Source organism: Bidens hawaiensis, unplaced genomic scaffold, assembly GCF_021521415.1.
Source record: "Bidens hawaiensis isolate Kalapana, Puna unplaced genomic scaffold, B.hawaiensis_p1.1 tig00014424_1, whole genome shotgun sequence".
Taxonomy (NCBI): Eukaryota; Viridiplantae; Streptophyta; class Magnoliopsida; order Asterales; family Asteraceae; genus Bidens; species Bidens hawaiensis.
In genome coordinates, this window is record NW_027492254.1 from 368354 (window position 1) to 383839 (window position 15486).

At 37.0% G+C, this 15486-nt stretch overlaps 1 protein-coding gene across 1 annotated transcript; it reads right to left on the reverse strand.

The window, feature by feature from the left end:
- Nucleotides 1-502: 502 nt before the first annotated feature.
- LOC143546707 (uncharacterized) lies at nt 503-2351 on the reverse strand. The gene is made up of 4 exons (XM_077038315.1): nt 2019-2351; nt 1863-1906; nt 1308-1351; nt 503-1014 (listed from the first exon to the last, which is right to left on the reverse strand). Exons 1-4 carry the CDS (start codon nt 2301-2303, stop codon nt 503-505), a joined length of 885 nt encoding a protein of 294 aa, XP_076894430.1. The 5' UTR covers nt 2304-2351.
- Nucleotides 2352-15486: the final 13135 nt, after the last annotated feature.

A 15486-nucleotide genomic window follows, 5' to 3' on the forward strand; every position in this document is an offset into this window, starting at 1 on the left:
GTGACCATTCACCAACTGGCCTTTAGCTCAATAATATCATTCAAATTCCTACATAATATTTAATATTGTTTAGAAGTTACATGCATCTTGAGGACTTTCTAGCGTATGAAACTCATCACATCACCCCAAGAGAGTCTATGTCTCGTATCGATCCAAACATACCACACTTAACACATATACGATTATACACAATATTACCCATAATAATAACTTAAGCTCCACCACTAAAACTTGTGATCATGGTTAGAAATAATTAATCAGAGAAAAAGACCATGGGTTAATATCAGAGTAACTGCTACACAAATAGGTATCTGATACAGTCAAATCCGTAGCGAAAGTCTATTTTTCTTCGGATTTAGTGCATAGCTATAATAGCTTGTCACGAATTTTTTCTACGAAATCATAACTACGGTGTTTAAACAAACTATAATGTACAGTTTGTCTCTTGGGCTGAAATAGAACATGCATGCTAGCTACCATCACTCTCTTTCTAACTCATGCTTCACCTACTTATTTGGCACAACAAGCTACTTAAAGATCTTGCCTTTACCATCCCAAGCTTCTTCTTTTTACTGACTACCTTCGTACCCTCCACGGATGACATTGATTCCACATCCCAATCTTTGAACCCTTCAACATCTTCATCATCATCGCTATCATCTTCAACCTCATCATGATCCCATAATGAAGATTCTGCCTTTTTAACCTTTCTTTCTTTAATCTGTTTTTCTTTTGGTGCAACCGTTTGTGCTCGACCGCTATTCATGCTTCTAACCCTTCCTTTCCCTAAATGATGCTCACACAATGAGTAACCAACAAGGGTTTGCTGACTGCACCTCCACCCCCTTCCATTTACACGGCTACACCTCGACCCTTCCATTATTACACTCTTGTTCTTCTTTGCACTCATCTTATTATTATCTTGCACAACATCATTGTTCAATCTTCTCCCATAGCTTCCTCTTTTCTTTTTTGTTGTAACCAATCTATCTCCTTGAAGCCACCCTTTCATAACTATACAATATCCAAAACAACTTATACACACACATACATATATACACCTTAACACACACATAGTCAACTTAACTCTTTTTAACAATGACATATTCGGGCTCAGTGGCATGCCTCTTCATAGCCCAGGTATATATCCATACCTCAGACGGATTTACAACCGTCCATTGTTAGTTTGACGATAGAGGATGGCCCCAAACCATTCCTAATTAACTTGCCTACCAGGAGAAATGCTGGCACACAAGATCATTTCAAGCAAACAAGATCATAATTTAACTTAACTTAACTTAACATACCAAGATCATGATTGTTTGCTTCTGCACACAAGACACCTTCTTTCCTGGAAACAAACAAGAACAAGAAACTATTTATAGCAAGAGACGCGTGTAACATATATATATGTTTATACGGATTGCCTGAAATGAAAGTATAATAGTAGTGTAGATTAAGACGGATGTTATGAACATTGTATATGGGGACCATCGGGCTTTCATGCTAACATGCACCACTTGGTGCAATTTTTAGGATTAGGGTCGTACTGTACATATGGGTGGCTCCTCAATAACCTGATATAAAAATTATATCATTCTACGGTGTTTTTGCACTTCCAGCGACCCTATAGCTATATCTTTATATTATTTCAGTTAGTGAATAAACTAAAGCTAATTATTTCCTTGTGGCTGTTAATTAATATATCATAAATAGTGTGTGTCCCTATAAAGATTCGTAACTATTTGTTTCCGGTGAACACTAATAATAATAATAATTATTATTATTATTATTATTATTCAGATTAACATGAACAATATAACTAATAATATTAATAAAGACTATATATATGTGTTTCTTACCCGATCAGTTCTTTCTTGCTCTCGGATTTCATCTCGTTGAAGATCTAAACATGAAAACAAACAAAAACATATATATACATAATACATAATACATAATTACATATTTACATATACAGATTTAAGATCTGTATTGAATAGTTATGGTGAATGAAGTACCTTGGTGTCGCCGGAGGAAGTCCACGTGGAGGGTTGAAGTCCGATCTTGGTGGTGTGGGCGGAGGAAGACGGCGGAAGACATTGATTTGAAGGATCGGGAAGATTATTATTATTATTATTATTAGAACCAACATGTTGAATATTATTATTTGGGTGCAGTTGTTGTTGATGTTGCACCGGTGGTAGCGACGGCTGGTGGTGGTTGCCGCCGGTAAGATCTGACGGCGGTGGCGGCGGTGTGACTGCACCACCATAAAGAGACAAGAAACGCTTCCTGATCCTCATATGTGTTTGCGAAAATTAAGGAGGTGAAGAACAAGAAAAGAATGTGTTGTGTTGTTGCACTCTATTTGTCTCTCTCTCTCTCTCTCTAGCTTTTATTTAGTTGTTGCACCACACAATTGAACATAAAGAGATTTATTATGTTTTGGGGTTTGGCACGTGTGGTGTGCTTGGCACGTGAGAGGGGGAGGGGGGACAGGTACGGGTGGTGACAGGGTGGTGAAGTGGGGTGAGTAGTTTTATCGCTTTACTACTTTTAATTCACAAATATGAAATTCGTGGGACCCACTTTAACAACGGCCAAGATACTAATTTCATCTCTAGGTCCAGTTGTTAAGGATTCTTGGTTTGGACCGGTCAAGTATTTATATATGGGTTCATGTTTTTGTCTACCGTTTGTTGGGTGACACCGATTCACCTTATAACCTTTTTCCAACGTCTATATTAGATTTGATTTGTATGTCACATATTTTTATTCATTTGTAAAATACCAATCCTACTCGGATGAGGCGGACTCGGAGTTTTATTTTTTCCGGGTCATTTAACTTTGATTTTTGTATGTTTTGCACGGTAATTAAAGATTTTCGGTTTACCTTGTGTAGTATGAGGAAAAGGATGATACTCTTGTATTTAGAAACTAAGGCATATAACCTTAAAAATTGATGGGTATCTCAGCTCTCTAGCAACTATCTACTGTGGAAAATTGTAGTTTTGAAGTTAAAAACAAGGGCTTGGATTTTGATGGTCGGGTAAAAGTCGTGTGTTTTATTATATTTATTGTTTAGTTTTAGTTTAAATATTGTGTGAACATTGATGCTTCAAGCGTGTTTATGTGTTTCAGGGTACAAGATGTTAAAGATGCTTAACGGGGTGATTTCCGGGCTTGGAACGAGGACTTGGAAGAGCGGAATTGATCGGCACACTTTCCTATGCAAAAACAAGAAGAAAACAAAATCCCTATCAAATAACCCATTCGCGCGACGCGAATGGACCATGAGAGATTGCTTCGCGCGACGCGAACAACTCAAAGCATATCCCGACTAAATTGTCCTCCGCGCGACGCGAAGGACCACATTCAAACTCGTTCGCGCGACGCGAACCAACTACATACGAGAAAATTAAACCTAATTATAATATAATCAGATTTCAGACCCCATTCGACATATCCTTCATTCCAGCAATCAGAGAGAAGCCCTAGGACGATTTTGCACCATCCTGAAACTTCTGGTTCGTCAGTTTATCGCATATGTTCATCCTTTTATCAGATAAGCGAATCTTTCGTGATGCCGATGTCAGGCTAAAACCATTGTATTCACTTTAGGCTAGGGTTTTGTGCAAACTACTTTGATTAGATTCTATGAGTTTTAATAATTAAGAACTTGATTGAGTGTTCTTTAATCCTGTTTTACATTATCAGTTGATTGTTTAAATAATTTATGCTTTTGATTATCAAACTTGTGTTCATCAACATTTAATTTAGGGTTAGCTCTTATGTTAATGAACCAATAATCGTTAGTCATTGCTTAGAATTGATTTGCTTATATAATAAATTGGTAATTGGGTAGATCGGGTTCAGTGTCACACCCCGACTTACGGCCTAAGCGTGTGACCAACATTTGCTACCTGTTTTGTAAATGTATCAGAGTTTAGCGGAAGTCCTTTAAAAATATATTTTGAAATATTAATTTATTTATAAACTTTTTATTTATAATAAAATATATATATATATATATATTTAAACATTAGTTAATTTGTACATCTTAATAAAATGTTTTGATTTATTAGAAAACGTCATGGATAATAAATATCCACATGGTTGATTTATAAACTTTGTTTAGATTTTTATAAAACTCGTTCAAATATTTCTTTCAATTTTTAATTTATTTGAAACTATGAGCCATCTCTACCTTGCGAACATCCACTCCATGAATGGCTCCGATTCTTGATACTTTAATCACCTGAAATGTTAGAAAATACGTCAGCGATGTGCTTGTGAATACGCTGACGCTAAAATATTTTCTTTTACTTTATTACCCCTCGAGACTACGCCTGCCTCGGCCCATCGTGGCTTAGGAATAACAAAGTTAAAACAACACATTTATAAATTCGAGTCTCTACTCTAGGTCACCTCAGCAAACACCGCAATGTTCGACTTAGTTATGTACCCGTAAGTATACACAATGATCGTACTTCCCGCGGGAAAACGTCCTACGATGAAGGTGGTGCGATGTGCCCATCGCATATTACCACATATGTAAGGATCCAGACACACGTATACCACAGCCTGAGGGCTAGGTTTATACTCTCATTTATAATGGTTATAGGAACACGTAGTCCCTTGTAAATCATTTTCATATAATCATGTTTGACTCATTTGAAAACAAGTTTAAAAGTTTGGGGGCGTATTCACCTTTTCGTTTTGGGATAGACTTCAACACCGTCCGAGGGTCTTTCCCTTGCTATCTCGCACCTATAGTACGAGTATAGCCTTCTCTTTTGGATCAGCTTCAATACACTGTCCGAAGGTCTTTCCCTCTTCTTTGTTATCTCGTACCTATAGTACCAGTATAACTTTTTGTTAGTCGGATATACAATCCGGCTTAAGACCTATAGTCTCTTTTGTAAAATCTTTACCTCGATTTTAAATTTCTTTACGAACCTTTCGTTCAAAATATCTTTTCTTTATTTTAAACCTTTAGTTTAAAATATTATTTCTTTCTTTTCTTTTTCAAGTTAAAATTCTTTCTTTTAACTTATTTTCTTTTCTTTTCTTTCACAAGATAAACCACTAGTTTAACTTGTTGTCTTTTTCTACGTTTCTTCTTTATTAAGAAAACGTATCTTTTTATTTTCTTATTATTTAAGAATAATAACTTAAATAATATTATAAACTATAACTCTTGTCTACTTCTATCTTTTCCTTTTCTTTTATAGTATGTTTAAACATATAGTTCAACTCATATATCTTTTATTTTCATATTCGGACCTATAGTCCAACATGTTTTTCTTTTCTAAATTCCACGTTTTCCAACAACGTATACTTATATATATATATATATATATATATATATATATATATATATATATTCATTTCTTTATTATTATTTAAAGTATCTTTAAATAATATTTTTATCTTTATTTATTAATAAAGATTATTTTATTTGTTTCTTTATTCTTTCTCATTCTATTATTATTTAAAATCTATAACAATATTTATGTCTTTCTCTTTATATAATTTCTTTCCTTTATTTTCTTTTGTATATTTTCGAGGCATAGACTATATCCTTGACTAGGATCTAAGCCTTTATTATTTTATTTATATTTTATTTGGGCATTATGTATACCTTGTTCGGTTTATTATTTTATAAACTCACAGGCAGCACTTCGACGCTTGCACGTATATCGAGAATCTTGATCAACACCTCCTTGGTGCGCAAATCGAGGCACACCGGTCTTCAAATCTCGTCGGCACGCACTTCGGGGCGGGTCGTCGGGTCGTCTCGGGTTGGCACGTACTTCAAGGCAGAACGTTGGTATGTCGGGGTATCGTTGGTTTATTGGTACGGATTACGAGGTAAGATGTCGTGGTTTTATGGTCACAGAAAACGAGGTGGTCGGTACACGGTTATCGAGGTATTTTTAGAGAGAGAAAGTGTGTGTGAAAATGGTGTGTGAAAACTGAGGTTGGAGTCTTCTATTTATAAGCTGGCCAGGAGACCCGTCGCGGTACGCGATGGGCCCAGACATAGCCGTCGCGTATCGCGACGTAGCTATTGTGAGTCATGGGTAGGTTTGCCACGTGGCGAACGCGGTGCCACATGGCAGGACACGTGCCACAACGTCATAGCTTTATGCCACGTGGTGACACGTGTCAGCTGGTGTGCCATGTGGCATGACACGTGTCTGGTTGTCAGACATCGCCATCGCGATACGCGATGGCGTTGCGCCCAAGTACGTCGCGTATCGCGAACTACCGCGAATTTAGAAATTTTCATTTTTGATCCTTGGACTTTTTGAACTTTGATATTTTTGACCCGATATTTTCGTGATGTTACATTCAGTTCTGTCAACAACTCGGTTAGGGTATCGTTTGTCATCACAACCCAGCTATTATGTCTAGTCATTACTGCGCAATCAGTTTATTTGGATCTGTGATTAGGTGGTCATCGCATTACCTAAATCTGAAGTGTATCGCTTTTCTCATAATTATTTACAGTTTTAAAAGAAATCATGTGTTCTTAAAATATATATCATAACCGATTGACACCGACTGTCCACTTAATATACTAAGTAATAAATATGAGGTTTACTTGCACTTTCCATTGATTCCATGTGAAGACGACCTTACTTACCCGTACAAGTTATAGGTATTTAAGACTTTAAAATACTTGTTTTTTATTAGAGCACGATATCTACATCAGATTTGCATCATAGTTGCTATTCTAGTCATCATTTAGTATAATTGCCTCCATGGATTACAAAGATTTGAGAGGATTTAAAATATCAAATCGATGTTTCGGGGGAATGGAACGAACATGATATAATAGGTTATTCCATTCCTTCGATCAATCAAACATATATATGTCAATGGTCTATTACATTCTACCTCTTGTACCTGCATATTAAATGCTAACAAAATGTTTGAGATAGGTTGTATTTATATAGTAAAAATTAAAAGTTGTATTAGAATGTAGTTGTTATTTAAAAAAATAAAAATTAGTTATTATTTTGTATTCGTTAAATTTTTTAGAGTTTAGTTAAAATTTCAGAGTTTACTTAATTAAATTTTTAATCAAGCAATTGGAATGAGACCACTAAAATCATGCTCCTTCACCTAGAAATCTCTGGACATGCACCTTTTCATCTGAAATTGTAAGAGCCCTCGAAAGGCACCATTGTGTCACACCCTCAAATTTTGACTAACAGAGTTTTACTGCGAGGCGTGTGACATACCAGGATCAAACTCATTTGTTATACCAAACATCCAATTCAAAATATTCAAAATATTATTTAAGTCTCAATCAAACATGAGAAAACAAAAACTACGCCATACAATTTAAAGTTTTGTGGAAGCGTAAATTAAATGGTTTAAAATATGTAACATCCCGAAATTTTCAAAATAATATTAATTGTATTACTTAATAATAGAGGGAAAATTTACTCGCGTTATCGGGAAATAAATAAATAGAGTAGGAGTTGGTATGGATCGGGCTAGTGTTGGGTAATGGATATGGGTTATGGACTTAGGTTATGAAAGAAGGAAGGAGAGTCCATGGGCCCATGATCCCTAAATATAAATACCATTAATCACCAATTAATCCTCATTCTCACTTATTCCATACACCACCAAAACACACACAACACCATCTTATAACCCGAACCAAGATCCGAAGGCGAAAACCCGAGCTTGTTGGTGCTGGAACGTCGTGACTGACCAAAACAACATCAAGGCTTAACCGGGTTCGTAGTTCGACTCGTTCAAGGTACGTTTATAGTTAGAAATCGTTCTTATAGGTTCGGTTTGATTTGGGAAATCATAGATCTGTGTTAGTTTGTTATAAACGAACCTAAAACAACAAATATTACTGGAATTGATTAGCATTTGATAGGTTAATTGTTAACCTAAAAGAACCCGTAACATATGTGCCTAAATCGCACCCCTTAAACATCGATGTTAGGCCGATTGGATGGTTGGGGTTTGTAGGCGCTGGTCAGACGATTACGTGGATACCTAAATCGAGTTATCTGGTTAAGAAACGAAGATGATTAAGGACGAACAGTAGCTGCAGCCGACAACTTCGCCTGCAAGCTAAGTTCGCCTGATGAACTTCTCCTGCAAGCTAAGTTCGCCTGATGACAACTTCGCCTAAAAGCTAAGTTCGCCTGATGACAACTTCGCCTAAAAGCTAAGTTCGCCTGATGACAACTTCGCCTGCAAAGCTAAGTTCGCCTAAGGTTTAACTTCGCCTAAAGCTAAGTTCGCCTAAGGGTTAACTTCGCCTAAAGCTAAGTTCGCCTAAGGTTTAACTTCGCCTAAAGCTAAGTTCGCCTGATGACAACTTCGCCTGCAAAGCTAAGTTCGCCTAAGGTTTAACTTCGCCTAAAGCTAAGTTCGCCTGATGACTGCCCCCGGACCCCCGTTCGTTGTGGGTAGTAATTAAGATTAGAAAGATGATATAAGTAGTGATAGTTGATTGATATGTATACTTGTTCTACAGTCAGCCGTGCAAAACTGAGGAAAGGGATTACGATTAACGGTGAACGTAACCGTGTTCAGGTGAGTTTCTAGCCCCATTTATGTGTTATGTTTTCGGGGCTGTGTGCATACTCGATATGTTTGTTAATACGCTTATCCTAAGAGATAAGTGTATGCCTTATGTGAATAATGTGATATGTATAAATGATGGCTTGACGGTACGTGAACGATCTTCGGATATTGCACGTACTGTCAGGTTGTAACGCTAAGTACAAGGTAAGTATGATATGTATGCTTATGTGTATGAATGTGATAAAGTTAATAAAAGAAGGAAAGGATGGTTGTATGGTTACGAAGAGGGTACCGGGTCCTAATAATACTCGAGGTATGATGTATGGTTGTATGGTAACGAAGAGGGAATCGAACCCTACTAATATTCGAGAACTAGGGAACCGAACCCTACTAATATTCGAGGAAAGAGGGACCAGACCCTTATAATATCTGTGATGTTAGGGACCAGACCCTTATAATATCTGTGATGTTAGGGACCAGACCCTTATAATATCTGTGATGTTAGGGACCAGACCCTTATAATATCTGTGATGTTAGGGACCAGACCCTTATAATATCTGTGAGGTTATAGGGCGAAAGGCTCTTTAAAACGTATGATTATGTATGTAAAGAAAGTATGAAGGTAAAAATGAAAGTATATGCAATTATGTGTGTATGAAAGGAAGTTAAGAGGTTAAGTATGAAATGTAAGAAGGTATTGTATGATTATGTGATTAACTAGAACTCACTCAGCGTAGCTGACTTTTAGTATGCACGCAGGTGAGTAGGATGAGGCAGCTCGCTTGAGGAGACACGTGGCACTGAATAAGAGGCTGGCATCGGAAGACTCAAGACGTTTAAGTTTAACATTTCGTTTATTTTGAAAGACAAAATGATGTTTTAAGACAAGACGTGTTTTGTTATGAAATGTTTTATGAAAGGTTGTATATTCCGCGAAAGTTTTAATGAACTCTGATTTGTAAGAACTGTGTTTATGAGTAAATCCGACGCTAAAGTAAGGCTACCGGGTTCGGGGCCTTACAAAATAATAAACCCAGGTGCTCATACATGCACAACTCATCAAATGTAAACAATGTGAAATAAAAGTTCATGCGACAACTGTGACTCCTGACATATGCAATGCAGCCCGCTTCTTTGCACATCTAGCAACCTGGCCAAGTAAATACTCAAGGGTCAACACGAGGTTGGTGAGTTCAAAAGTTGTTGTAAAAAGTAGTATATATAGTATATGTAGTATACGTAGCATAAGTAGTATATGTGTAACTAGTTTTAGCACTTTTCAGATATACCATGGTAGCCAACCCATTTACAAGCTACTAGACGTTTGAACCGAAGCTGACTGTATGTATGTCTTCTTACTAGGTTTATCACCAACACTAGCGTATAAAAGTTAGGTAAATATAACACCCGTTTTACGACATCACAGCCGTGCTAGCATAACTAGCCCGGGTGAGGTTTGTCAAACCCAGTAGTACTACTCCATATAACCCCGCGATCCCATCATATCGGTTCAAGGTAACGTAAGAGCTTTAAGTGATATACGGGCATCTAGTATAAACTTGTGATATATAAGAAACTATATAAATCCAAAATAAGTTGCTGCGTTTTCCTCCAGAAAACCAGTATGTAAGTATGTCCGTGTTTTCAATCCAGAAAGCAAGTATAGGCAAATGTTTTTGTTTTCAATCCAGAAAACAAGTATACGAAAATAGTTTAGTGTTTTCAATCCAAAAAACATATATACGGAAATAGTTTAGTGTTTTCAATCCGGAAAACATGTATACGAAAATAGTTAGTGTTTTCAATCCAGTAAACAAGGAAAATTCTTGGTGTTTTCTTTCTAGAAAACAAGTATACGAAAATAGTTTTGTGTTTTCTCTCTAGAAAACAAATTGGAAAAAGCATGAACTCACCTCGTGTCACGTGTAACAGACTTTTCTCAAAACCAAAAAATGCACTTGACTCGCTAACCGTTACCTAGTACAAGTGTTTAAGTTATGGGAATGTGTTCAACAATACATGACTTTAGAACCTAAGTACGGACTCACACACAACACAAACTTGACACGAAGACTCATTGGTGATAATAAGTAATGGAAATTGTCCAAAAAGTCCTAACGTGTATCCACATATCATATCATGGCATGGCAACCAAATATTCATCATACAACTCTATTTATGATCATTCAGTTCATGAGACAGATTATGGCATGCACAAACTGATTTTATTCACTAAGCAAAACGTAAGGATAAATGATATACAATTTACCACATTAGCATATATGAATTAGGTTTATCAAACAATTTTTATTATATTTTTCTCATGCATAAAAAATTCACAATAATTCAATCATTGCAGATAGGTACCAATAATTAAGCAGATTGCGCAATAAAAAGTAATTTCATGGTTCTCTCAATTCATTTATCCAAATTGTGCAAGGAAAATTGGGTTGCCTTATAAAATAATAACACTAAGTTCCAGAAGTAGAACCAACCCATTTAATTTTGTCGTTAGGGAGTTATGGTGTCGGAAAGACAGACCAGAATATAACCTCCCGAATCAGCTTTCACCTATATGTTTGTACAATCATAAAAACTATTCAAAACTCATCCAAAAATTAAAAAAATTTACCTTTATGGAAACTAGACTCAGAATACTATGTCATAAAATCAAGAATCGATAAATAATAATTATCTAACATCAAGTTACAGATCAATCAAGAAACGAGAACGAATATGCCATAAAATTGTTGTCATAAAAACTCAAACCTTAACATGTTTATGAGATCTCTAGGTTTCCAATCATAGTTATCAAAAGCGGTTGTAGCGGGCGCTATAGCGCACTGTGTAGCGATGCGGATATAGTCCGCTATATTCTAAATATCGACATTATAGTGGGTAGGTAGCGATGTCCGACTTTTTTTATTTTTTAATGCACGATCATATAAAGCTTATTTTTAGAATTTTTTAAGGTTTTTTATTCAAAACCTTCTCTCTCCCTGTTTCAACCCACCGTCGCACGTACTCATCCACCGTCCACCACAATTGGCCCTTAATTTCAGGTTTTCTTCTTCAATTTCAGGTTTTGTTCTTCTTAAATCTCCATCAATTATGTCTTTAACACCTCAATTTCAAGTTTTTTGTTTCTTTAATGAACTATTTGAGTGTTTATGGTGGGTTAGACGACCATTGGTTAGTTGGGTGATTATCATCAGATTGTTTAGGAGGAAATTATTATAAGAATAGTTTTTATTATAACAAGTAAAAATAGGTAATTATTTGAGTGTTTATTTAATGAAGCAGCAGCTGCTGATCAGTCATCGCCATCAGACTGTTTAACAGAATGAGTGATCTTGATCCTGGGTGGAATTACGGGACTAAGGTAGATGGATAAAAAAATTCAGTTAGATGCATTTTTTTGTCATTGTTTCAAGTGTTGGGATTACAAGGCACAAACATCACCTTGCATGCACTCACCGGACGTGGCAAAATGTACCAAAGTTCCAGTCGAAGTGAAAAATCTATTCAAAGAGATGTTTGAGAAGAAGAAGAAACAAGCAAAAGAAGCAATGAGTAAAATACCACATTTTTATGATGTGGTTGATTTAGAAGAAGATGAAGATGAAATTGAACTCCCTAGTAAATCAAAGGGAAAGAGGCATGCTTTATCAGTCGATGCGACCAATGCTTCTAATAAGAAAGCAAAAGGCTCGTTATATTCGGTATTCAAGCCATCAACCACAACCGGGAAGAAAGGAGGGAATTTAGTTGGAAGTGTAGAATATAAAAATGCCCAAAAGAAGCTTAGGCTTGATGCGGTGCAAAGGTTTTGTCGTTGGATGTATGATGCGTCTGTTTCTTACAATGCGTTGAAGTTTGATAGTTTAGGGCCCGCAATTGATGCACTTGGCCAATACGGTGGTGGTATGAAACCCCCTAGCTATCATGAGTCGTGTGTTATGATGTTGAAGCTAGAGATGGAGCATACAAAAATATTATGCGAGAAAATCAGGCGGAGAAGTCAACATATGGGTGTTCGTTGATGGCCGATGGATGGAGGGATCGAAGAGGAAGGTCGTTAATCAACTTTCTAGTTAACACTCCTTGCGGTAGTATGTTTATTGAGTCGGTCGATGCCTTTAGCTATTCTCACACGGGTGAGAACATGTTCAAATTGTTTGACCGATTTATCAAGAAGATTGGGTCGGAAAACGTTATTCAAGTTGTGGCGGATAGCGCGAGTAATAATGTTAGTGCCGTTAAGTTTATAACAAAATACCTTTTATTTTAAAATTTTTGTGTCACCCAAACCTAAGTCCTAACACTTTTTCCCATATTTAGGCAAACTTATTGAAGAAAAATATAATCACGTATATTGGACTCCTTGTGCGGCCCATTGCATTGTCTTGATGTTTTAAGACATATTTAAATTGCCCCATTTAAAAAGAACTCTTGAAAGGGCAATTGTGGTGAACACATATATATACAACCATACATTGCTACTAAACATGATGAGAGAGTTCACAGGGCATAAAGACATGGTTAGGCCCGCAAAGACTCGATTTGCCACCGCTTTTTTCACACTTAATTGTTTCAAAGCAAACAAAAGGAAGTTAAGAGAAATGTTCACTTCTTCGGCATGGACCAAAAGCAAGTTTGCAAAGGAGGCGGGAGGTAGGCAAATCGTCAATACTATTTTATTACCTAGCTTTTGGAACAATGTAAATCTTGCTGTGAAAGTTGGTTATCCGTTGTTAGGAGTGTTTCGTTTAGTTGATGGAGAGAGAAAGCCTCTGATGGGTTATATTTATGAGGCTATGGATAGGGCAAAGGAGATTATTGCCGCCTCTTTTAAGAACAAAGAAGAAAAATATAAAGAAATTTTCAAAATAATTGATAAAAGGTGGAATAATCAGTTACATCGACCATTGCATGCAGCGGGCTATACTTAAATCCAAGTTTGTACTACAACAATCTAGAAGTGGAAGATGATAGTGAGATTGTAGGTGGGTTACATTCATGCATTGATAAGTTGGCTGTATGTCACACCCCCATCTTGGGCCTAGGAGTGCGACCTAATAGTTGGTACCACATTTATCAATAAATCAGAGTTACGCTAAAATTAGCGGAAGTCTTTATAAAATATAAGGATCAAAGTTGTAATAATACAAAAGACGGGATTATAAAAGGTTCCCGTTTAAGTTCAAAAGATTACTTGTTTTGATTACAAAACACCATTTTAACATATTAAGTTTATATAAAATAATCTGAGCCATCGGATGTATAAGTAGCGCTTCGACATTCCCAAGCGCTAATCTTGTTCACCTGCAAAATGTAAGAAAATACGTCAGCAACGAATGCTGGTGAACACGCTGACGCTAAAATATTTTCTTTTACTTTATTACCCCTCGAGACTACGCCTTCCTCGGCCCATCATGGCTTAGGAATAACAAGGTCAAATCACATTTATAAATTCAAGTCTCTACTCTAGGTCACCTCAGCAAACACCGCAGCGTTCGACTTAGTTAAGTACCCGTAAGTATACACAATGATCGTACTTCCCGCGGGAAAGCGTCCTACGATCAGGGTGGTGCGATGTGCCCATCGCGTACTACCACATATGTAAGGATCCAGACACACGTATACCACAGCCTGAGAGCTAGGTTTATACTTTCATTTATAATGGTTTTAGGGTCACGTAGTCCCTTATAAACATTTTCATATAACATGTTTGACTCATTTGAAAACAAGTTTAAAAGTTTGGGGGCGTATTCACCTTTTCTCTTTGGGATCGGCTTCAACACCGTCTGAGGGTCTTTCCCTTGCTATCTCGCACCTATAGTACGAGTATAACCATTTGTTAGTCGGATATACAATCCGGCTTAAGACCTTTAGTTTTATATTCTTTACCTCGATGAACCTTTAGTTCATAAATCTCTTTTACTTGAAAACCTTTAGTTTAAAAGTAATTATAAGCCTTTAGTTTTTTTTATAAAAACCCGACGTTTCTTCTTCTCAAAGAACGTATTCTTTTCTTTTTATTATTTAAGAATACTCATTATTGCTTAAATAATAATTTCATAACAAAGAATATATATACTTGCACACACACACACACACACACACATATATATCACAACATATCCTTTATTCTTTCTTTTTTATGTTTTCTTTTTTTTATCGAGGTATCGAGTATAACCTCGACTTAAGGCTTAAGCCTTGTAATATTATATTATACTCATTTGTCGTTACGCCTAACCTTTTTGGCGTTTAGAAACTCTAGGGACTTGAGCAGCACCTCAAAGCCGCTTTACTTTCTCGATCAACTTTGGCACGACAATGATAACACCAATCTTCGAATATTGATGACACGCCTTTCAAGAACACACCTTCCTTGGTCGTATGTGGGTGGAGGGTGGCAAAAACTTTGAGGTAACGTCGACACGGAAATCGAGGATCGGGACACGGAAATCGAGGTATTATGGCACGTTTTTCGAGGTGGATCGAGGGTCAGAATTTCGGAGTTTAGAGAGATACTAGAGAAAAGATTGAATGTGAAATTTTGGTGTGAAAATATGAAGACCCGAGGCTGCTATTAATAGGCAAAATTCTGGAACCCGTCGAGGTACGCGACGGCCTCCTGGGCACCCGTCGCGTAGCACGACGTAGCCCTGCGCAGTCACAACGTAGGTCTGCCACGTGTCACCACGTTGCAGACGGTGTGCCATGTGTTAACACGAGGCGGACGATGTGCCACGTGTCGGGACACGTTGCGAGAGGTGTGCCACGTTTGGACGCGTGGCAGTCTTTTGTCAGACGTGTTAGGCCACGTCATCGCGGTACGCGATGACGTAGGTTAACAGTGATCGCGTGTCGCTGTTGACCTCTTCTAGAAGTTTTGACCAAGACCCATCGCGT

Coding starts and splice junctions, on each gene's coding strand:
- LOC143546707 (XM_077038315.1), bottom strand. CDS start 2,303: ATGAGGATCAGGAAGCGTTTCTTGTCTCTTTATGGTGGTGCAGTCACA. Junction 1,907..2,018: donor CTTCCTCCGGCGACACCAAG/GTACTTCATTCA, acceptor TTTCATGTTTAG/ATCTTCAACGAGATGAAATC. Junction 1,352..1,862: donor AGCAAGAAAGAACTGATCGG/GTAAGAAACACA, acceptor GTTTGTTTCCAG/GAAAGAAGGTGTCTTGTGTG.